The sequence below is a fragment of the Meleagris gallopavo genome, chromosome 9, assembly GCF_905368555.1.
Source record: "Meleagris gallopavo chromosome 9, MGAL_WU_HG_1.1, whole genome shotgun sequence".
NCBI lineage: Eukaryota > Metazoa > Chordata > Aves > Galliformes > Phasianidae > Meleagris > Meleagris gallopavo.
In genome coordinates, this window is record NC_139412.1 from 3,540,159 (window position 1) to 3,564,270 (window position 24,112).

A 24,112-nucleotide genomic window follows, 5' to 3' on the forward strand; every position below is an offset into this window, starting at 1 on the left:
ACAGGGATCGAACTTCACCTCGAAGCACCGTGCAGAGCTGTGCTGCAGACGAAGCTCCTGGGCAGAAGCCTACAGGTCAAAGCTCTCAAAGCTTTGAGCCAAATTTGATTTCAGGTCTGAACTCGTCACTCGGATCCCTGGAGATGGCTGAGCAGTGGTGTTAGCATTGTAGCAACGCAGTTGATTCTGAACTCAAGAAATGGATTAAAAGAGACGATGCTCTCTCCCGATGAAGCTGCTGGAATGGGGGGAGCACTTCAGGAAACACAGAGCTGAGTTCCACAGGGCAGTTTGGGTGCTGTGCCATAAGGAAGGAGAAGCGAGGAGCCCACAGCTCAGCAGAGAAGGGGCACTGACTGCAAGGAGAAGGTTTAAGTCCATCACCCACTTGGAAGTGGCCCTTGGCAGTTTGGGTCCATGCATGGCTGAGCCAGTTCCTGCATGGTTCTGCCTGCAGTTGGATGGCTGTATTGCTTTTCTTCTCATTTTCTTGGTGATTTTGTGATCTGCCGCACTGCATCCTTCAGGTCCTGTTAATTTCCCATCAGTTTTGGTAACCTGAACACTTCAGAGGTTACATGAAAAAGGAAAACAGTTCACTTTTACTCAAAAAAGACTGGAATCAAGTACATGTTATGCTATGCTAAAATATACAACGATGTCACACGAAAAGGTTGCAAAGTTCACTGACATACATCAACAGAGCAGTTCCCTTCCAACAACCCGTGTTGAATCACAGAGTCATTAGGGTTGGAGAAGACCTCTACGATCATCCAGTCCAACGCCAGCCCACCCCACCATGCCCATAACCTCAGTGCCACATGCCCACGGCTCTGGAACACCTGAAGGGACGGTGCACCCACCACCCCCCGTGCAGCTGTGCCAGTGCAGCACCGTTCTTTCTGCACAGATCACTGGCAGAAGTCAGCAGAAAGCACCGCTTGTTCTCCTGAGCAGCTCAGAAAAGCAGTAAAAACAGCACCAATCACTGAAACAGAGAGAGTTCAGCCCTCAGAGGCTGCAGTTCAGACACACTTCAGAAAAGCCATGATTATAAATTCACATATTTGCCTGTCAACAGCTATTGCATTTGTGTCAAAATCAGCATTCACTGTGAACCGCACCGTTCCCAGCACATCTTCAGATAAGGAAATAATCACAGGGAAATCAGAAGACTGCAGTTAAGTTTTATTTATCAGTTCTATTGTTAAATTACACAATCAAAGTCAGTGGATTGTAAATCTACACGGTAAGACAGCATCTACAGTGGGAATCAGCAGAATTTGATATGATTATGACAAAACGGTATCCTTATATTGGTACATCCTCTATATACAATTGACAGTATACACAAAGGAAATGCAACTAGTCGCTGTAAACCATGCACACCACAGCAGGATAACAAAATGCACCTTCTGCAATGGGCCCTCAGCTCGCCCCCGGTTCAGCCCTGTTTACAGCAGCGCCTTTCATTTTAAAGAGCGACTTATTTCCCCCCCTGCCAAAACCAAAATCCAGCCGAGACTTCATACTGGCAACTGTGGTTCTCATTAAAATAATTAAAAATCAAACACAAAGAACTGCTGTATGCGACGCGGTGCTCTTTTCCCCGCTGCTGCTACAGGGTTGGGGCGTGCCCAGGCTGTGGCATGGCACGGAGCACAGAGCTGGGCCACGTTCCTACAGCCTCTGTCCTCACTCTGCGCCCCTTTCTGCTTACCTACTCTTACAGGAGAAAGTGCAAGAGAGCCGAGAAGCACCGCACACACCGGGACTGAGATGGTGCGAAGCTCGAGAGCGCTGCAGCCCACGTGCAGAGCCTGCGACCGCGCTGACTCGAGGACCAAAGTCTTACAGAGGTGGGTTTCTTTTTTTTGTTTTGTTGGCTTGTTTTTTTGCATAGAGATTACAGGAGCCCCTCACCTCCTGCTCCAGCAGTGCCCGCGTCCCGCCTTGCCATCCCGTGCAGCTATGGCTATGGAATACTTCTTCCCATTGTTCCAGTCATCGCTAACCTGTCGGCACTAAGAAGGGCTCGAGAGCGTAGAAAAAAAAGCCCTATTTTTACACTGTGTAGCAAAGATTTACTGGAAGTAAATCCTAATTCAAGTTTAAATCTACTTCTTCAGTCGAGCGATTCTCTTTATAATATTGCTGGGATTAGAGAGCTTTATGACTTCTTATAGACGCCATACAAAGAGCCGCAACACGATCTCATCTAGTTTATATCACCAATTATTAAAGAATGATAAGCTCAGCATTATGTACTCTAATGGGTAAGAAGGACTTACAGTCAGATACTGTCACAAGATTGTAATTTGGAAAAGGCTTTATGAAAGACGAGGATGTAACTCCTCCAGAATGGCTAAAATCACAGCGCCCTGCAGGCTCTGGAAGCTGTGTCTTCAAAGTTGGCATTGAGCTCAGAACTGCATGTTTTGTGTTTTAAATATGAGACAGACAGAGCTGAAAAGTCTGAACAGTGGTAGGTAGAAAAAGTTTAAAATTTTTAATATTTATATAATGAGAGAAATTACTTCTGTACCTTTTTGAAAGCCAATATTGTACATAAAACCTGTCGGTATTTTTTCCCAGACCTTTAATGTTCCCTCCGTTGTCCATTCATTAACTCAGTAAATACCATAATCAGTCGGTGCCCTTCGAAAGCCCATTATTAAATAAAAAATTAAGATAAAATCAAAAGGTTTTGCTCGTATACTGCATTGTGAGAGTATGCGAAATGCTCACTGTTAGGAAATGAGATTGCTTCCCAGATGGATTTCAGCAGAGCATCATAAACATATGCCAGCATCCCGTTTTGTATTCATAACTAATTTAAGGATTTTTTTTGTTTGTTTTAAATGAACGTCCAAGCAACCATTTCCGATGAGCTTACTTGGCTCCCGTATCCCATAAATAATCCAACAAACCGAAAAAGGACAATTTAATTACACACTAGGATTAAGTGTTCCACGTACAGTACGACATTTACTGCAAAGGCAACTGCAAAGGCAACGTTTTAACTTCTTTTTGCTTCCAGAAGCATCTTCCATCTGGACCACTGCCGGCTCCCACGTGGGCGCTGGGTTCCGCTTTGCTTTCGGTGTCCTGAGAGCGTTCCCCTACCGCCACCGCTCCACGTTCCCCAGATAGTCAGTGCTGGAGCTGTTCTCTCCCTGCTCCCGCAGGTGCGCCTGCTTTGCCCGCAGGATCTTGCGCTGCTCCTGGCGTTTCCGCCGCGCCTCCTGGTGCTCCTTCTGCCTCATGTACTGGTAGCGCTGCAAAAACAGGTCTTTTGCATAATCGTACAATTCCACGTCTAAAAAATTGAGGGCCTCGATGCGCTGCTGAGTCTGCTCGTCTATCTCCACGCTGGAGGCCCTTGTGCTATTGTACTGCGTGAACGGCGAGATGAAGTTCATGTTAAAAGTCTTCTCAAAGAGATACTGAGTCTTCCTTTGAAATTCGGTAAGGCCGAAGAAGGCCATGCGTTTCAGGTTCTCCTTGGCACTGTCCAGCAGAACCTTGTTTCTCTGCTCCTCTGGCATGACCGACAGGTTGTAGCATCCCACCAGGCTGAGGTCGGACAGCATGCGGACCTGGCGGTTGTTGGCGAGGTTGTAGGGGCAATCCATGAACTCCTGCAGGGAGCAGCCCGACCAGTCGTCTCCCGTGTAGCAGCTGGGCAGCTCCTCGGTGGTCGGCGAACGCCCGTCACAGACGTGCAGGGATGCCTTCCACGTGGCTCCTCGCTGCACGTGCCGCCATTCGCTCAGGTACCGCGAGACGGGGTCACGCAGGATGGTGATGTAGTAGAAATTCCTGCAGAGGGGAGAGAGGCAGAGCGGTGAGTTCTGTGCTTCTCGAGCACAAGGCACGTGAACACCCAAAATCAAACTTGGGGCGATCTGCCCAGGGGAGGTGATGGAGTCACCGTTCCTGGAGGTGGTCAGGAACAGTGGAAATGTGGCACTGAGGGACGTTGTGGGTATGGTGGGGGTGGCTGGGGTTGGACTTGGGGATCTTGGAGGTCTGATCCACCCTAACCACTAGAGAGGTGAAGGGAACCCCAGACTTCCCTGTGAGGCTGCCCAGGTGGCAACAAGCCTGTGTTGGGTGCTTCAGGAGATGGCCTCTTGATAGGAGAAGGGGAAATGGTTTCAAACTAAAAGTTGGGAGATTTAGACTGGATACAAGGAAGAAGTTTTTTACAATATGGGCGATGAGGCAGTGGCACAGGTTGCCCAGAGAACTGGTGGGAGCCCCATCCCTGTAGACACCCAAGGTCAGGCTGGATGGGCTCTGAGCACTAATGGAGCTGTGTGTGTCCCTGCTCAGTGCAGGGAGTTGGACTTTAAGGGTCTCTTCTAACAATTCTATGATACAACGATCTCAGAAGCACTGCCAATATAGCTCTTGTGGTGGAAGTCCCAGGCCGTGCAGGGCACTGGTTCTGGCTGTTCCATGGCCACTCCACACCACTCACATCTCCAGGAGAGCAAGCTCAGGCTGCTCCCCAGTTACATGGGAGCTTCACGTGACAACAAGGTGTGGTTTCATGACTAGTTTATGTTGTCTGTGAAATGCTGCTTGTTTGATGTTTGTGCTGAGCAGCTGCACAAGTCTTACAGCAGTGCTACGCCAGCAAGGAGGGCATTTCCTACAGGACATTTCCTTTCTCAAGCCAGATAAATGATGTGTCTGCAGATGCCCACCTCCTCACACTGACATGCAGAAAAACCCAGGCAAATCCCATTGCATCCACCTGCTTTCATCTGATCCAAAGACAAGAGAGGAGAGAGAAATGAATAACAGGAAATTAAATATGTTGCAGCATTTTGTAACAGAAATGACCAAGGGAAGCGGTGGCTTTTGTTTGGTGCACGGCGGCACACGGGGAACTTGTATGCATTGCTGTGATATGGCAGCCAGGAGATATGGGACACCCCACCAGGATAAGAGCAATTTGCTTAATTAAACTGAATTAGAGTGGCTCAATAAACAACTGCCCTGCCTGGGAAGCCCACTCCTCCAGGACAGGGATGCCAAACACAGTGATGGCCGTGTCTTCGGTGCTGTGGAAACGTGAAGTGGGGTGTTGGTGTGCTCTCCAAGCGACATCACAAGCAGCCACCCCGCAGCTCAGCCTCTGATCTGCACCGTTTCCTTCAGCAGAAAAGCCACTAGATGTCAATGTTTTACAGAAAATTGTCTCTGGATGGACTCGAAAGTGAATCACAGGCACCGAACGCATCCAATAGCACGAGGGAAAAGGAAAAGTAGAGAGTCACCATTCCTTTTCTCATCTAGGGCACTCGAGCTTATAAATAAAGGAGGAAGCACAATAAACTCACCAAACCAAATAAAGCTGAGAAGCCCAGGAAGGCATCAGCGGCCAGACATGGTGGCACCTGCTGCCTGGGGTGAGGACACAGCCATCAGCACAGCCATGTGCCTGCGGGCTCACCTGGCTCCCAGAGCTTTGACTGGGGATGTAAACACATCAGGTGAGCCAAAGCCTCGGCCCATGGCCCAGAGGAAAGACACTTTCGGCCCAAAAGTGCCATTGCAAAGTGTGGGGACACAGGAGCAAGGCAAATCCAAACCCCTTCTTCAACACCTGCCAGGACTTCTCGCTGTTGGACCCAGTTTGTTGGACCCTGCACTAAAATAATGACTCGATTCTTAAGCAAGGATAAATTGGTGCCATAGCTGGGGCATGCCCTTTGTGTAACACACAGCAACAAACTGCAAATGACTGGAGAGGCCACAGCAAAGCTCTGCTCACCCCTCTGTACAAAGACCGTGCTTCTGGATGGGGCCATGGGGTGCTGCTGGCAGAGTGAGGTGCCCACAAACCCATGTTCTGAGGTCATCACAGCAATCGATGGAGGGTTCATGCACGAAGGGAAACAAATCCTGAGCCAAGATTGATGTACCGAGCATCTTATCATAGCTCCTATTCCTCAGCTTCTCTCCTTTTGTGCTCTTTGGTCACAGGCAGTGACAAAGTGCCCCACTTGGCTGCTGTTGTAAAAATAAAATGTGTATGGTGGTGGAAAAAACCACACTGTAACGGAGCACCGTCACTCTGGGGGGCTGACGGCCTCAGCCAGGCGAGTCTCTCCATCAGGAGCTGTCAGAGAAGTCAAAGCAGAGCAGCTGAAGGCGGCTGCACAGCGCTGCTCAACTTGGCTCTGCAGAGAGGTGGCAGTGGCTGGGCTCCTTGCAGCACCATGTGCTTATGGGATGCCCCACACAGGGCTGGTGCCTTGCCTGGCCTCAGCACAGCATCCTCAAGGTCAGGGCTGTACTTTTTCCTTACGCCACCCTGTATGTCCCCAGCTGAATCCCACTTTCGAGACACGGGGTCAATCTCAGATGTTTTGAGCATTTCTCCTCTTCTTCAGTTTCGCTGTTAAAGTTCCACTGAAAAAAGCACTGTCTCTTTTGGGAACACCGGCTTTTGGGTCAGCCCCAAGCCACGCTCATCCAAGTTTGAAATCACAGCAGATCCCAAAAAACAGCCACACCGCTGTGAATTTATCTGAACTGAGCTTCAAAAAGTCCTGAAAGCTTTAATGTGTCACCAAGCCAGGGCTGGATTTGGCCATCAGCGCCCAGAGCATCCTCCTGCTGCAGCTGGGAGGCAGATTCAAAGCCTGGCAATTATTTTTAGCTCTGTGCGTAACGGCTTGTTCCCTCTGCTGCCTTAACGAGGGGGTGTGGAGTTCCTGCCCATTCCTTGAAGCTCTTGCTTCAGAGCCCGAGATGGCATGTCTGCAGGTAGAGCTCAGCCTTCGCTGCGCATCGCTCCTCTGCCTTATGGAGTTGTGCTCATTGCAAGTACAGCTTTCTAACAGAGTTGAGCTGGGTGCCCACGCAGCACAGAACAAAAGCTTGCAGACAACTCAGAAAGCAGGCTGGCCATCAGGAATCCGAGGTGTGTGACAGCCCTTTGCTCCTGGTACTGCCCTGCACACAGCTGTTTCCCAGCCCCGCGGCACCCTGTGCATTCAGCTGTCTGCTCCCTCGGGAAGATGGCTTTGTGCTCACAACAGTGCATCTGTGCCACCCCTCCCACACCTCTGCTCAGCACAGGGGCTGAATAACAATTATTTTTTCCCTCCAGTCTAACGATTTTTTTTAAAAAAGCTTCTTAAAACAACATAAAAAAAACAAAACAACAAACTGAAGCCAAACAGAGGAGGTGTGACAGCCTGGGGGGATGACGGCACTGACAAAGCCAGAGATCCTGGGGAACTCACAGCTCCCTCACTACTGCATTATTGTGCCACGAGAGCCCTGGCAAACCCGCCAGGGCCTGAGCACAGCAGTTCTACCTATTATACTTGTTCCTGGGAAAGGAAAAGGATGACTTAACTCCAACTGAAAAGCTTGATCCCAGCAGACAGCACCTCCACAAGGACCACACCAAGCTTCAGCTCCGCTGGTACCAAGCAGAGGGGTATCGATCCCCACTGGAGGACTGAGGCTGTTTAATTGCTGGTGGAGGCAGAGGAAGGGTGGAGGTCAGTGCTGGCAGCTGCCATGCCTTCAGCTTGGAAACCTGAGCCTGGCCCGATAGAGCTCTGAGCTGGGGGACTTGCAATGCAAGCTGGAAGCCAAGCACTCACTGAACATTACATCCATTAGCAGATGGGTCACGGGGGGAGGGATTGAGCAACCTTTTCTCATTTCCCTTAAGAAATGAGGCTGAAGCAAAAGGGGCTACAGAGAGGGAGAAACCTGCAGCCTACGCACAGGGAGCACACGAGCTGGGGACAGCCCAATCTCCTGCTGTGGTGGAAGATAACAGCATTTTGGCACAAAGCTGAAGAACAGAGCTGTGACTTCCAGGGGACATGCTCGGACAGCCCCACTCTCCCAGACAAGTCTAAGGCTACCCTAGAAATTTGCTCAAGCACATCAGTTTGCATCTAGGTCAGGCTCGGCCAAGTGGCAAGGGCAGTCGGACACACAGATGGGTTTCTGCAATTCCACACGGGTGTCTCCAACGTGTTGGCTGGAGGTGGGGGAGGAGGGGAAACTTGAGAACATTCCTCTTCTGGGAGATTGCTTCCCCAGGGGGGCCCATCTGGGGACTCTGTGGTCTAACAGCAGAGTGTGCAACCCATTTACACTGCAGGTGAGGATGGACATTCTGAAAGACATTCAGATGTGGCACTGAGGGATGCAGTTATTGGGCATGGCAGGGATGGGCTGATGGTCGGACTCGGTGATTCCAGTGGTGTTTTTCAACCTTAATGACTCTACTGAAGTTCCCTTTGAATAGGACAGATGAGATTTGCACTCTGCCCAGTGAAAAAGCAAATAAAATGAAATCAAACCCTGCAGCAGGGATGCTGCATATGGTACTAACAGTTAAGGACTGAGATACTCAAAAAAGAGAAGCACTCGCATGGTTGGTGACCTGGCCCCAGAAGCACACAATCAGAAGAAGTGACCATCAGTACATAGATGGCCAGCATCCTCCCCACCCTTCCCATATGCTGCTCATACTCCTGAATTAAAGAACAGAGCTCACTGATCAGAGCACACTATTTTTGTCTTTTGAAGCAGAAGAGTTTGGGTTTCTTTTTCCTCTCCTGCAGCACACGGGATGAGAGGCATACAGCTCCCTTCCTCTGCACAGCTTCACAGCAGCTCCAAAGCCACCTGACCTCTGCATCGGCGGGTTTTAATTTTCAGTAGATGGGGCACGAGGCGGGCGTGGGTCTCCCTCATCCATCCATCATCCCCAGCACGTCTCCCAGAGAAGTCAAACTCAATTAAACCAGGCTGGGTGCCCAGCGCTCCCAGCTCCTGCTAGGTGAGGTTAATTCCCATAAAGAGCTGCCCACAGAGAATTTGATTTGCTAATACCTCAAACTGTTCCTCAAAGAGAAGTACTGCTAATTTGAGAGAGGCAGGCATCTGTTCAGAGGTCGCCCAGAGAGAAGCAAAACGTTGATATATAACACTGCAACTCGCACAGAGGCTTCATCGCCTATGGACACAACTATAAGGTAGGGGGAGAGCTGTAACTGCGTGTGCTTGGGAAGCCCCACCATAGGTAAACCGCCAAAGGGAGCAGCTCTTCAGGCTGGGAGGTGCCCAGCTGCAGGGTGAGCCCAAAATATTTGCTAAGCTCACTCTCAAAGCACTGGAAACAGAGTGTCGGCCTCCAGATTGGCCCCAGATGCTTCACATCAGCGAGCTGGATGACAGCAGCAGCCAAAAAGCATCCCACAGTGCTTCCCTGTGCTCCCAGAGATGGGAGGGAAGGAGGAACAAATCCCATTTTTCTCTGCAGCAGCAAACCTATACACACTGGGATTTCTGTCCCTTTGCTCTGGTGTCAGCATGGTGCTGGAGAATCATAGCATGCATTAGCTCAGAACAAGGGCCTATGAGGAAAAGAGATAAGTATTTCAGAGCTGTGAATTAAAGCCTTTAGCAAATGTAAATTTACATTTCCTCTAAGTAATCATTATGTTTTCACTTCTATCAGCACCCAATGACTCACAGAGATGTTTTGTCTAGAAACACTAATGGTGGGGGTAGGAAGCCAGCAGCCTGCCCACGGTAACTGCCGCTGGAGGAAAGTGCCAAAGGAACCCATAAAAACGAGCTGGAAATTGCAAGAGTGGCAATTACACCAGCTCACCCATCGCCTGTGAAATTATCAAATGGGAAAGGCTCACAGCACTCATCAAATGGGGAAGATTTGCGGCATTTTAGGGGCAGAGGAAGGCTCCGTCTTAATATTTTTCAGCTGAAGATGCGTGTTCATGTATGTGCGGGCATGGAACCTGAATGCTAATGTGCTGAAAATCAGGTTTTAAATAAGTGAGAAATATGCAGCCTCACACAGGCCCATGGCCCCAGGCACCCTCACGCACCAACCCATCGCCCACAGCACCGCCTGCGCAGGGGAGAGCTGCCCTGCAGTCTGCCAGAGTGCTATTCATTTCCTAATTGCCTACATTATTAAGATCTCTGCAGGACACCCGTGCACACAACTGATTCAGCAAGAACAGCAGCCCTCTTGTTTATGTTTATATCTATTTTAGTGGTTGTTTTTGGACTTGGCCAACAGAAGGGTGAGTCGGCGGTGCACCTGGCCCCAAACCCACTGCTCCACCCCATAGAAAAGGGGATGATGTGCCCACAGAAACACCCATCTCCCTCCACAACCAGCACTCCCCGCTCCCTCTTTGGGCTTGTTGCTGCAAAGCATGGCAGCCCTTCCAAAAGGAGCTGGTGAACAAGGACAGTATTTACTACACTGCTCACCCTGTCTAAATGCTGTTGCAGGAATTGGTTTCTGCTTGTAACTGATATTCTGTGGCGTGGCAGGCAGAGGTTTGCAAAGCCGACACTCCATAAGCGGTGGTTTACAGAGATGGAATAGTGGCAGTTTTTCATTTTCCAGAGTCCACTCACCCTTCCAAAAATCTTAATGCCTCATTGATTCATAATGCAGTACATAAAGATTTCATTTTTTCCTGCACACAGTGATATATTATGGAGGCAATCTATTTTGCTACCGAAAAGTTTGCTTAGCAGAAAAATTTGGAGTTTTGACATTCAGGAAATTACAGCCATCTGTAAAGCACGACTGATGTGCCAAGGCCAACATTTTCATTGCACCTACAGAGCCAGGATAATGATGCTAAATATTTATCATATTCTAAAAAAAAAAAAAAAAAAAAAGAGATTTTAAAATCCAGATTCTTGTTTATAAAAAGCGTGCACTTTGTATTAATGAAAAAGGTTTTATCCTTGTATTTGTATGCATCTTTGCTACACCTTAAGCGTGCTATGCCATGTTGTGACTTCCTAATAGCAGTAACACTCCTCCCAGTTCCTCCAGGTACAAAGCCAGGTGCCATGTGAGCAGTGAAGGGCTGATGGTCGCACTGTGTGAGCTCACTGTCTTTTCCAACCTCAGTGGTTCCCTCAGTCTCTGCTTTACCACACCACTCCCCCCCAGCTGGAGGGATCCTAGAGCTTTCGAGATCACCCACGTTAACTTCCAGAACATCGCGTATCCCACAGCAGGGAATTAACTCTGGACAGGTATTCATCATGTACCTAAACCAGTTCTCTTCAATAATCCATATAGGAAGGAGGTTTGGCTCCTGTGAGGAAACACAGCTGCTGCTAATTCCATTTACAGATACCTCCCAGCTAACACAGGTTACACCAGAGTGCTTTTAACAGCTGAACCAAGGACATGCACAGCGCAGTAAAGGCACGCGGGTGCAACTCACACATCGCTTGTTGTAACCATCAGACAGATGGAACCCAAGGAAAATCTCTCTCAGCCTTTCTAAAATATAGTCCAAGGAAGGCATCTATTGAAAATGCATCTGAAATGTAATTAACGAGCTGGCACTAATATATTCTCATTCCTACTGCTGAAAGGGATGAGGACGGACAACGTGCCTGCAGCTGCAGCTTGCTGCAGTTTTCATTTCGGCTTTCATTGATTTCATTTAGCACCCTGAGACCAAATAATGAAGAAATCTGTATCAATGGAAAGCACCAAGTGTGCTCCTGCCCCACCAGGGCACTCCAGCAATATCGTGGAGTGGAAGGGGATTCTCCTTTAATTGAACTGGAAATGAGACACACATTAGCTAAGAAAACTTAATCAGCGCAATAATATTAAAATGGGCCACTCAGACAAACTATACTGATTAAGTCACTTGCAAACATTTCCGTACTCATCAGCGAGACTTGTGGCGTTAATGATTTAAACTCACTTTCCTACTCCAGGGAACAAAACTGTAATTTCGTAGGAGATGATTAGAGCGCTTTAAGCCTTCCCTCGCACATTACAATGCAGTCTCCTGGCAAAAGCACAGAACCCGACCCTGCAAGGACACGTGCAGAGGCTCAGGAAGCCTGCACGGATGCCTGCACGTCATCAGATCCTTTGATTTAAGCCAGGAGACAGCCCAGAAGGCACCTCCCTTGCTCGCTTGCTGCTGAAGCATTCCCAGCAGCTCCTCTGCTGCCTTCCTCTCTAATCGTGCCTCGCTGCACCGTAAAGCTGTGAGCTCTGTGTACCTCCCAGCACACCCGGATTTTAACAATCTCACCCACCCACAGTTCACATAACTGGATTTAAAATGTTCGTGAGAAAGCAGAATGCATTTCTATTAAAACTCTGCCAATGCATTTGTTGTGCCAGAGCTCAGCTGGGAGGGGTTTTATTTCAGCTCAGCAATCAAGGCTTTGCAGGTATTACAAGAAGAGCAGAGCATCCCGTTTCCCACATCCACTCGTTGCACCACGTACATCCAGCTGAGCAGTGGATTTAGCCTGAGCAGTGCCCTCAGGAAGGCACACTCCTGCCTCTCCCACAGCCCTGACCCAACACTGGGATGTGTCCATCGTGCTCACAAGGGATCAGCATGCCAGGACTGAGCTGGCAGCCCTGCATCCCAGCTTTCCTGGCGACTAGCAAGAGCACAGCTATCAGCTAAGACACACTGTGCACCTATGGATCTCAGCAGCCTCCTATATTGTTAATTAATCTATAGCGTTATGATGTTCAAAATCCTATTTCAGGACAGACAAAACCAAATCCCATTTTTGCATCTTTTCAGTGCCACGAAGCAAGCTTCAGCCAAATGTTGGCTGCTCTGAGGTCACTGCAGAGAGGAGATGCAGCCACCAGGCCAGGCAAGAGCAGGAGCCCCGCTCCCTTCTGTGCCAGCTGAAGGGTGACCAGCAGCATCACCATGCAAAAAGCACAGAGATGCTCTGCCCACAGACAGCACTGCTTGCTTCACCTTTTGCTCAGCTCTCCCGCATTGAGAATGACACAAAGATGGATCAAAGCCTGGCCTTTCTCTCAACATCCTCTTGCCGTGGTCCTCGAGCCTGCTGCACACACCACTCCCAGCTTCACACTCACAGAGCTGACCAAAGGCTCTGTGCTCTGAGCCGGCTGGAGGAAAAGCCTTGCTTACGTTAGCTGGGAAATCCTTACAAACAAACTGATCTCAACTGAAGCCCAACATAACCTGCAGGCCTGCATAAAACCAGGAGAGGCACTGCCAGCCCCAGCGTGATACAGAACAAACCACTCAGCCAAGGAGCACCGGTGTATGAAAAAGACTGGAAGCCTCCACTTGGGTCTCTCTCCAGGCTGCATGCACCCCTGCTGATGCTAAAGGGAGATAAAGAATGAAAAGAACAAAGCTAAGGAACTCCAATTCTCCACTCCGAGGAGACAACAAGCGGACCCAAGCACTGAATGAACACACCGAAACCACAACAAACCACAAACATTCAGGGTGACTGGATGAGATTGATGAGCTTTCAAAAGGAGCTGCCAATGGTCCCATCCCTCTGCCTCACTTCTCAAAATAAGAAACAAAAAAAAGGCAAAATCCTCTCCTTAAGCAGCAAGAAATGGTTCAAAACAGCACTGCTCTACCTGTTAGCATCTTTCAAATGATTTTCATAAGACACAGCTCTACTCCTGCATGGATTATGCTGGCTAAAAATGTGTGTGACATTTTAATTATCAAGTACAAATGTTACTGCGAGCAAGCAATGAAACAGATGGTGTCCTGAATTTTACAGTACAGCCACATTTTTCAGCTCAAATTTCCAGTTCACCAATCAGTGAGCTTCAAGTCCTGCCTTTGCTGTGTTTCCCCCAAACATCTGAGCCGTTGCAACCAAAGACACTGGGAGCCCAGCTCTGGGAGCAGAAACACAACGTGAGTCATCCTCCTCCAGGCCAATACACAACGTGTTTCCAACAAGGAACCAACATTGAGCACAATTCTATACACCCCAAAAGCATGGGGTGCGTGAAGTGAGAGAGCATCGTTGCCCTGGAAAAGAAGTACAGGGATAAAGGAATCTCCTCCTACTCAAGAGGGAAAAGAACTGACCTCGCTACTTCCATCTCAGTGAAGGGCTTCACTTGTTTAACTCGGAATCCTATCTGTGTCAGTGACAGCCCCTCATACTGCCTTCTCTTTCCCTCTGTGTGCTCTGCCAAAAGGGGAAGGGATGGGAATGGATGTGTGTTCCCTTGGCTCCTGCCAATGGCGAGTCCCACAGCACCGGGGGATCAGACGGGAGCAAAGCCAGAAGCTTTTCCATTCCTCCTTGCTGGTCTACTATCCTGCCAAAGAAATGGAACCTACCAGCAAAGCTGCCCTTTCGTGTGTTTCTTTCTCCCTTTGTCATAAAAAAATAAAATACACACGGAGAAACAGAAGCTACAGAAGAGCACAGCCAGAAGTGCTGTGCAACATGTGAAGGGACAAGGACCTGGAGCCCCCTCCAGCTGACCACAGCTCCACAGACATGTCCAGCTGTGCCTGTGCATGACCCATAATGGACACAGCTGCAGACTACGGGAGACTCAGCTCCAGCTGGATCTGTCCTGTGGCTTGCACACGTCTTCTGCAAAGCCCTGAAGAGTTTACAGCCCCCTGGCAAACAGGAGGAGCTCGCAGTTCGGCTCAAGCACTGCATGAGGAGAGGCAGGACACGGGGAGGGAGCTGTGGTGGAAACACATGAGTCACAAATAGGCTGTTTTTGGCTGTCATCGTGCTGTGTGGGCTATTTCCCCTGTCAGCCTGAGCTGCCCTCTCCAAAGGGGCTCTTGATTTAATAAGCTGTGGCAAAACTTACTCTCAGAAAGCTTTCCTGATACTCTGCACCATTCATCTTCACTACTGCAAGCCTAAAATACTGAGGGGAGACGCTGCCCTGGCTTATGGCATCATTGCTGTAATTACCACAAAGAAACATCTCTGGGAAGGTGTCCCAGAAAATAACACACTGAACATTTCCTTGCTTTGGAGCACAGGTGCCCTCCTGAGCACTTCTCCCCTGCAGAACAGGGACACCCACCTGGGCATTTAGTTACCAGGGTGGAAGGCAAAGCATCAGCCTTATGCAGACCCTGGGAGCAGCTTGGCTTGCAGCAGCTCGAGATGTCTGCAGCAGGATGGAGGCGTGCGTGGCAGCAGCATGGGTTCTGCTCTCAGCCATGCCGGCAGCTGGAGTGCTCAGATAAATAAACCTGGAAATTGACTGCTTCTGAGTGACAAAGGCCTCCCTGCTAGGTGTTCATCCCTGGAGGGGTTAATATAAAACAATCTGATTTCTTCCCCAAATTGCACAAAATCCAATAAGCGCCAGGCAGCGGTGTCTTCTCCCATTTAGAAGATTAAGAAACTCTGTTCTACCGACTTTATCGGAACAATTCATTCCCACAAAATTACGCTGGGTTTTGAACCTGAGGTTGATACACTCCATCCTAGCTGCAGGCTGAGCCATCCGCTGCGGTGCTGCATCGCAGCACTGCCAAGTGCCACCTGAGCTGGGTTTGCTGCCAACACACCTGAGCAGAGACAAGGATGAGAGCAGTGGGGGGCAAGAGGTTCCCCCCACCCCCAGCTGCCACGATGTGGTCCAGCAGCAGCACATTCAGCCACATCCTGCCATGCTGTTGTTAAACCAGCAGCAGCCATATAACTCATTCTGACACACCGAGACGGGGCTTCTCTTTGCTTTATTTGAAACAAAATGACACTTTCTCTAGACACCGAAATGCATCCTCGTCTCATCGTATCAGTGGAGGAAGCATATTTTTCCTCTTTATGTGAAAGGTGATATTGGGTGCATCATGCATTGAAATCGTTTGCTGGCTCCCTCTCTCAACATAAATAAAGGAAAAGTAAGTCAGGGAAGATTGATTTTAAAGATGTATACATATGCATGCCATTCTCTAACCTAGAACATTATTAAATTCTTTCATATATTCATGCCAAAGATTGTGCAAGTAGAGATGCTATCACTAGTACTTTCCCAGAGTGAGGATTAGGGAGCTTTCCTTCTACTGAACGCGATGCGTTTAAACCACCTGTGCTCAGCCAAGCCCTCCTGAGCAGCAGCGTACCCCGACCAGAATCCCTCTGGGCTGCCCAGCAATTCCTGCAGGGAGCCACAGCAGCAACCAAAGGCCAGGCTGAGCGCGAGCTCTCTTACACCCATCAAAACACTGACCTTCTGATGGCTATTAAATGCCTTCTAGCTTCTGCAGCCTCCTCAGTACACACAGCAGCAGCCCCATCCAGCAGAGCACAGCTGAACCCCACTGGGGCAGTGCTGCCCAGCAGCAGAGATCTGGATTGCAAGCCATACTACATCCAGCCAAACACCTTTATTTACGAGCAGTGTGACATCCTGCTCCCCAAGCAGGCACATCTGCCGCCAACACTGCCCTCCTGCCTGCACAAACTGCAAGTCTGCAGCAACGCCGCACAATTACCTTAAAGATGCTATTTAGATAGCTCTGTGGTAACGGACAAACACAACAACAAACACAAACCCCAGTCCTGCAGGATTTGCATAGCGGAATTTTTATCGTGCTTCTTAAAGATTAATAATTTAAGGCAAGTTGTAACTGTGCTAAGATTTAGTCTTATGTTTTCATCACGGCTTTATATTCTCATAAATATCCAGCATTCCCAAGTATATAGAAACGTGAAATGGTATTCAAGAGAAAAAACTGCAACCAATATATCTTCCGTTTATGGAATCGAATGTAAGATCGTATTCAAAGCGCTGCATTTACTGTCTGATTTTGAATACATAAAACACATAGCCATTACAAATTCACCTTTCACTGCAAAGCTTTGTTCTAGCACTGACATAACTTATGGCCGGATTAAAGCCCTAAGAGCAGCTCGGCCGTTTTTCTTCTCCTCCGCTCCCACAAACACGACTCAGGGAGACAGGTCGTGCTCTCTATCAAAGTTGCACTTGCCACACAGCAATATTGCAACACGTCCCATTATAGTTATGTCTGCAGAGACCGTGAGCACAGACTTGGCTGCAGGCACCTCCTAATGGAATTACATAATTGGAGGCATGTCATCTAAATCTGAACAAATTGGATTCTCTTGTCATGCACTATTGAATCAAAACGGAAAGAACACTCCACGCAGTTATCTACGGTAAACCAAAGGCGGCAAATCCGGCGTCACTAATATTTTGGTAATGGGATGTGTATTAAAAACGGGGCGGGGGGGAGGAGAAGAGAAAGGGTTCACGTAGGGCATGCCAAAACCACGCTGCGTGCAAAAACAACTCACCCCTGTTTGGTTGATGAGCCACATTAATGGCTCATAACGCCGGAGAGGAGAGAAGCAGCAGGAGAACCGTGCAGGGCTGGTCTCCTGGCGGAGCTGGGGAATGGAGATGGGGACCTCAAGGCTCTTCCATCACCATTGTTCCGGGAGAAGCGACAGCCACTAAGGCATCTCCCCAGCCCTGGCCCTGCTGCTCCTTCGCCCTCCCCCCCCGCCACCCATACCCGGTGCTCAAATTAACATTCACATCCCCTGTGAGTTCTCCAGCCCTCGTAATTCGTAAGCGTGCCCTGCTTTACGTTTACAAGTACATCGACTTTCATTTGGAATTACTGAAGGAATCATAACTAAGGAGGGAGAGCTGAGCTTACCCAACTGTGCATTCAGGGCAGATTTTCACTGAGCACTCAGCTCGACCTCCAGCTCTGCACGTATGAGAGAACAGAGGCATTAATTACATTACCAGAATCACTAATCAGCTCACTGCATCTTTATATTTCATCAGCGAACCGCCGGTGCAAAATCAGAGCCTTTCTTTTCCTTTACTTTGCCTCTTCAAGCCTCACCACAGTATTTCCATGCATGCACACAGAAGAAAAACACAAACACACGTTTAAAGAACACTGAAGCAGCACAGAAAAAGGCATTCTGATGCCTGAATTTGGAATTCACAGCTGCCCCAGCTGGAGGAGTCATACTGCTGTGCACCACTGGGGAGCCCTGATGACAGAGCTTGGCACAGGGCAGCATCCTACCAGCAGCCATCCCCATGGTAAGCAGGTCACTGCTCTGACAGCAGCAGGGGGTATCTGCAGTACAGCTTGCACACAGCTAGCACACTGCAGAAAAGCAATTTTTAGAATGACATCAGCACGCTGCACTTTAACTACAGAGGTATCAGCTGCTCTGCCCCCCACCTCCAGCACTGCCATGCTGATGCAGCTGGTGTGCAAAACGCCTATTTCTATTTGGTGTGAGGGAGAAATGCTGTCAGATCACCCAATTACCACAAGTTTTGAGAGCACACAACAGCGGGGTGTGATAACTGCCCTACCCTCTGCCTGCAGTGCAACCCCAGAGGAGCTGGCTCAGCGCTCACCTTGTGCTGGCAGGGGCTCTGTGGGGGCACGGGCAGCCCCAGCCATGCAGCCCTCTGGCAGCGCTGCAGGTTGCCTCGTGCAGAGTCCTGGTCTGCAGATCTACCAGTGAGTGCAACTGCTTGCTGCTGGAAGATCCAAATACATCAAGGAAGCACATGAAGAGAATTGTGGAACAGAAGGAGTGGTGAGGTACTGGAACAGGCCAGCGCTGCAGTCATCAGCTCCGGAGGTGCTCCAGAACCATGAGGACGTGGCTCTGAGGGATGTGGTGATGGGAATGGTGGGATGGGTTTGGGGACCTTAGTAGTCTACTCCAACATGAATGATTCTATGAAAGCAGTGCATACTGTGGAAATGGGTACTGATTTAAATGGTGGTTTCCCAGGGCAGGCAGAGGAGCAGTGACAGGAGGGCTGAGGCTCCATCTGGGACTGTCCCACCACTGCTTCACAACGGCCACAGCACTGCACTCAGATTTAGTGACCTTTCTAAATCTAAGTGAGGGAGAAGGGAAAGGAACCACCCCCCACTAGCCCAGTACCTTCTGAGAGCTGCAGAATATTCCACCAACTCCTTGTTCTCTGCTGCATCTTTTTCTCACTAAAGGGGTTAGTTTGGATATTTGTATGGAGCCAGGAGCTGGACTAGGTGATCCTTATGGGTCTTTTTCAACTCAGGATATCCTATGAGATGGTCTGCTTTTGGGTGGCCCTGTATGGAGCCAGGAGTTGGACTCAATGATCCCCTCCAATCCAGAGTATTTATTCTATGTTTCTATGGTTGCTTATTCGATTCAGCTTAAACAGAGCCAGGGCGAACACACAGGTTACGAACCTCCTTCATGCACTCAGCCTCCTTAATGTTAGCAATATCCGTTCATAATTAATATATTACAACTAATTAATATCACTAATTAATGAATCAGAACAAGGGCAGGGAGATAGGAGAACATTCCTTCTGATAGCTGTGAAATGCACTAATGGGAGCCAGTCGGGAGCCAGCTCCTCTCTTTGGGGAGTTCTGAACAGTTTGATTTTCAATCAGAAAAGCTCTAGTGAATATTCAAAGAATGAATTATAAGAATAGGATGAAGAAAAGCTATCAAGCAGTTCGCATCTCTGCCTGTGAGAATAATGATGGAGGGCCTGCACCATCCTGGCTGGGTGGGCAACCCAGCAGTGGGGTCACTGCAGGCGATCACAGCCTGGGGAGGGCTATGGGCAGTGCTGGGGTATGCATCGTTAACAGCCAGAGGGAATCATAAATTAGCACCTAATTAACAGGAGCGCTGGAGGCATCTGGGAAGTTGGACATGAAAGGCCAAGGTAAGCATTTGGGATGCAGAAAATACGTTCAGGACAAATATTTATTGGGTCAGTAGTTGCTCGCGAGGAACAGAAGCAATAAAGTGGAGATAACAAGGAATAATGCTGCCACAATGGGAAATCGCACTAATGACTTAACAGCTCTTTGCACCTCTCTCTAAAAAGCTCCTAAGGGAAATCTCTTATTCAGCGCCAAAGTAGCAGCGGTGTAAATCTGCTCGTCATTACATCTGACCCCCTGCACTCACAGCAGCTGCTGAGCCCAGCGCTGCACAGCCCTGCTGCTCACCCACTGCCCGCTGCCACCCCTCTGCCACCCAGTGCAGGGCAGAGCAGGACAGGCATCCCTGGGATGGGGAACTGCCCAGGCAAGGCTAAGGGACCACCAGCAAAAGCTGTGCCCCCTCAGCAGCCCAGCCACTGCCTGCCATGAGATCGCACACTGAAGGGCATCGCGGAGCGAGCAGCTCCACCAGGCAGGAGAGACTGCAAACACAATGTTAAGAAACGCAGCTTAACTGTCTCGTTAATTAATATTCCAAACTACGTGCGAGCCTTTAACACGCAGCAGGATTGCGGTGAAAGATTTATGAGATTGGTTCACCTTTCTTGAGCACTGCCTTGGGTCATCAGCAGAAACTTATCAGCCCGTGTACCAGCGGAGAGCGAGTGTGAGGGGAAGGGTAACATCTGCAGAAGACGATGTGACCTACTTTTACAGTAATTTGAATGCATATCTGGGAAAAAAAAAAAGCCTCTAAAATTTTAAGGGAGAATTATAAATCAAGGCATGACAGTAAACAAGTAATTTGTGAAGTCGCACTGTCTACTCCGTGCAAACAAGGGATTCATCAAATAATAAAATACTACTTTAGAAGAAAACAAGCACAATTATTTTATAATTACAGCTGCTCTCGCCTTCTGAGGGCAGGAAACCTTCCTACCTCCATAGAATCATAATCAAGACTCATCAAAGTCCTGTAAAAGCAAATCAATATCTGCTCTTGGCAGGACGAGTTAATTAATAGCGGAGCGCTCTGCTGCTGTCGTTCTGACCGCAGTGAACGCTCCATGCAAGGCACCCAGTGCTGCTGAGTGGCACTGCTGCTCAGCCCCATCTGGGCATGCAGATCCCCCAGCAGCATGTGGGCTGTGCACGGTTTGAAGGGCTCCACCCTCACCTGGTCACTGTCTGTGCCCAACACAGAGCTGGGGGGAAGATGGCTCAGGCAGCACCAGGCAGCTCATCTGCTTTATGCATGCATGGAAATCAAAGCCACATCCTTTTCATCGCTGCTGCACCAGTGGAGCTGGTCGATTCTGTGGCACCCACACTGAGCAGAGCTCCATGCTGTCCAGCCAGCGGTGTGCACTCTGTTCCTGGGAAGGCTCACGCTGTGCAGATGCCTCTTCAAACGCTGGCAATCAGAGCACAAGCTTCCATCTTCCCCAGGTGAACCCTGTGCTATTTACAGGATGCCTGCTTCATTTTATTTTCTTCTTCCCTTCTTAGGAGACCTTTAAAACAGGTCTGGTCAGCCCTCTGTGATTAGCAAAAATCTCACGGCCCTTCTGAAAGAGCAGGGGCTCCTACAAGCTGGGAAATTACAGCCAAGAACATGACAGCAGTCGGATGCACAGAGCAGGGACGAGTGAGACGCACTCAGCAGACTGCTTTGAAGCAAAAGCTCAGTAAAACATTATTAAACTTATTTTTAGCCTCGTTTGCTGAAGAAATCAGGCTCTCCTGAGCAGGCTGTCTGTCCGTCTCCCTCCCCGCCGCCAGCCTCCTCATAATTATTTAATCAGCCTCTTCATCTGAACATCCCCTGCTCTGCTAGAGTGGGGCACAAACAGCCACAAAAGGGGCACAGGGACTCCCCTGGCAGTAAGGTGCCTCTGTGCTCACATGCTGGTCCTTCCCACATGAAAGCAGAAGGGGAAAGAGTGGGGAATAACACAGCAGAAAAGGAGACTAACTGCAGAAATCCATGGGAAAGCGGGGGTTTATGTATTGCTTTGAAATTAAACACGTGTACCCCACAGAGAGTGTCTCCAGCCATGTATTTCATCTTCCCTGCCTATGCTACATTTCTGCCTCTCCAACTGATCTGCAGCTCTTGGAAAACTCTCTGCGACCCAAATCTGAGCTGTACAGCAAAACAACACAGACTTGGGGAAGTCACAGCACTGCTGGCACACCGGCACCCACTGTAGGAAGGGTGGCAGGCAGGAGGCACGCTGCACACTTCTCAGTTGGAGGCGATCCCTCCCTCTCCCCACGCTGTCTGCCCTTTGGCTGTTTACTTTAATGGAGCTGCAGTCATTTTTAGCACAGAACTGTCAGCTACAGCTCCCACTCGATGGCTCTGCAGAGCAGCAGTGCTTACCATGTCCCAGGAGCAGCAGTGATGTTCCAGAGACCCCACAAGGACTGCGCCCTTGCCAACAGGAGCTGATGTGCCGCCTCAAACCAGGCGTAAAAATGGAACAAGACCAGGAAAAGCCATTTCTGCAGAGCAACACTATTTAATGCATTATTGTTTAATGCTTGGCAACACAAACCCAGCAGGTTACGAGAGCAGGAGGAGAGAAAGGGGTGAGGAAAGGCCCCCAGGGTACGGCGGTGCAGAGGACAAGCACCTCCCTGCGCTCCCCTGCCCCACAACACCACCATCACACTGGAAGAACGCCCTGCTACTGTAATGAAGATGCAGGTCCTTGGTGCTCCCATACACAGACTTTGATCCTTCAATGCCAGGCATTTCTGTTCCCAGCAGGCAGAATGCTCACCAAGCACTCGGTGCCCCTGGACCCAACACCCTGACCGCTGCCTGAGGCGGGCTGTGGGGTGGGAAATGCTGCAGGTATCCATCTTCTGCAGGGCTCGTCTTTCCTGGGAATTTGGCAATTATTGCAAACAACACAGGACAAGCTCAATAGTAGGCAGGTGAAAAATTGGATCTGACAGCACTAATTGAGCCTGAAGTTCCATTTACTGAAAATGATCTGGCATAATTAAAAATTCACAACTGAAGACCAGTTGTGGCAAACACGATACATTATGGTTACTCCAAATGACTCCAGGAAACCTCCCCCCCCCCAGCTTTGGACTTGCAGCCAAACTTTTGGACTTGGTGCCACACCAATGGAGTCACTGGGAGGAGCAGCTCCAGATTCTGGGGAATGATGCCCTGCTCACACCACGCACAAGTCTCCAAATACCCCTTTCCTTCCGACACTCCTCTGATGCACGTTGTTGCCGACCCTACACTGGAGATACCCTACCACCAGTTCAGGCAGTAACAGGACAGCTGCTGCTCTTCTGTTTTATTTCAAGTTTTTTGTTCTCCAATTATACACCAAAGGGACAAACCTATAAGCATCGAAGAGAACTCCTCTGCATGCACAAAAGGGCTCTCAAACCTTTTCCCCATGCTAACCACAGCTAACAACAGCTTCCCTGTAGCCCTAGCATAGACACATATGTACTTTTGCAATTGCTTTTTCCTTATTAGCCTAATTGGGATTTAATTCCAGCATATAACTTGCAAGCTTCGCTTAGCCTGTGACAACTTAAAGGGAATGCAATTGGAAACACCTTCACTTCTACTTTTAACGAGTCACTCTGGTAAAACAGTGCCTTTGCATAAACTCATGGTAGTCTTCAGCAGGGCAGGATGCGCTCGTAGGGATATAAAGCCTCGATAAACAATGCACATTCTGCTCTGCATACAAATATACCAATCACAGCTAAATAACAGGCCTTGGATCATTTACAATAACCCATAACTTCCCATTTGTAAGTGTTTTTAAGAGCTGCCCTCAACCAGGAGATTTAGCGGAGCGCTGAAGGTATAATCAAATGCTCTGTTGCTGTGCCGCACTCAATAGGTAGGATGCTCGCAGGAGAAAATGAGTAATTACTTAATCATTAGCATTTTTGAAAGCCGACATACCCACAGTGGTTAACATGTTATATTTTTATCTAGACAAGGCTGCCGATCCTCCCATCCAATACCTAAGGCTGAAATGGAGATAGCTTGCCTTGCAGTCCTCCTCCTCCGATGGGTTTTGTTGTGTCTTTCCTCCCCCCTGGCCCTGTCAGTTGCTCAGAAGCAGCCCAAACTCTGCACTGAACCGCTGGGTAGTGACTTGTGCAGAGCCCTCACTTCAGAGGAACAGTGAGCCACCATCTCAGCAGCACTGCGGCGTTCGTTAGCGATGAGACGCCGCGATCCTAAAATAGGCCATCCCAAAATAGGCCCTGCAGGTGGGAGAGGAGCAGAGCTGCACACAAACCTGGCCCTGGCTAGTGCTGCAGGGCAGCTGGATCCCTGCTGTGATGCTCACCTGAGCACTGAGGTGTGAGAGGAGCAGCACGTTGCCCATCGGGTGCCAGTGAACAGCAGAGCATCCCCAGGGCTGGCCCTTAGGGTTCTGCCCAGCTGTGATACTCTAGGACCCCTCCTTTAAACAGAGATAACTTCCCCAGAGGTGCTGATGGATCAAATGCCTCCCCAGCAAGGAAACCCCATGCTC

The 24,112-nt window shown here is 49.3% G+C and overlaps 1 protein-coding gene across 2 annotated transcripts in view; it reads right to left on the reverse strand.

The window, feature by feature from the left end:
* Window positions 1–1,167: 1,167 nt before the first annotated feature.
* Window positions 1,168–24,112, reverse strand: part of HS6ST2 (heparan sulfate 6-O-sulfotransferase 2) — a 102,347-nt gene continuing 79,402 nt past the window's right edge. The window contains exons 2-3 of one of the 2 annotated variants that reach the window (XM_085230560.1): window positions 17,517–17,570; window positions 1,168–3,822 (exon numbers count right to left, since the gene is read on the reverse strand). In XM_085230560.1, coding sequence (XP_085086686.1) covers window positions 3,123–3,822; window positions 17,517–17,570 — 754 coding nt within the window. In that variant the 3' untranslated portion in view covers window positions 1,168–3,122. The remainder of the gene's footprint in view (window positions 3,823–17,516; window positions 17,571–24,112) is intronic. The other variant, XM_003208331.4, reaches the window with a different exon arrangement.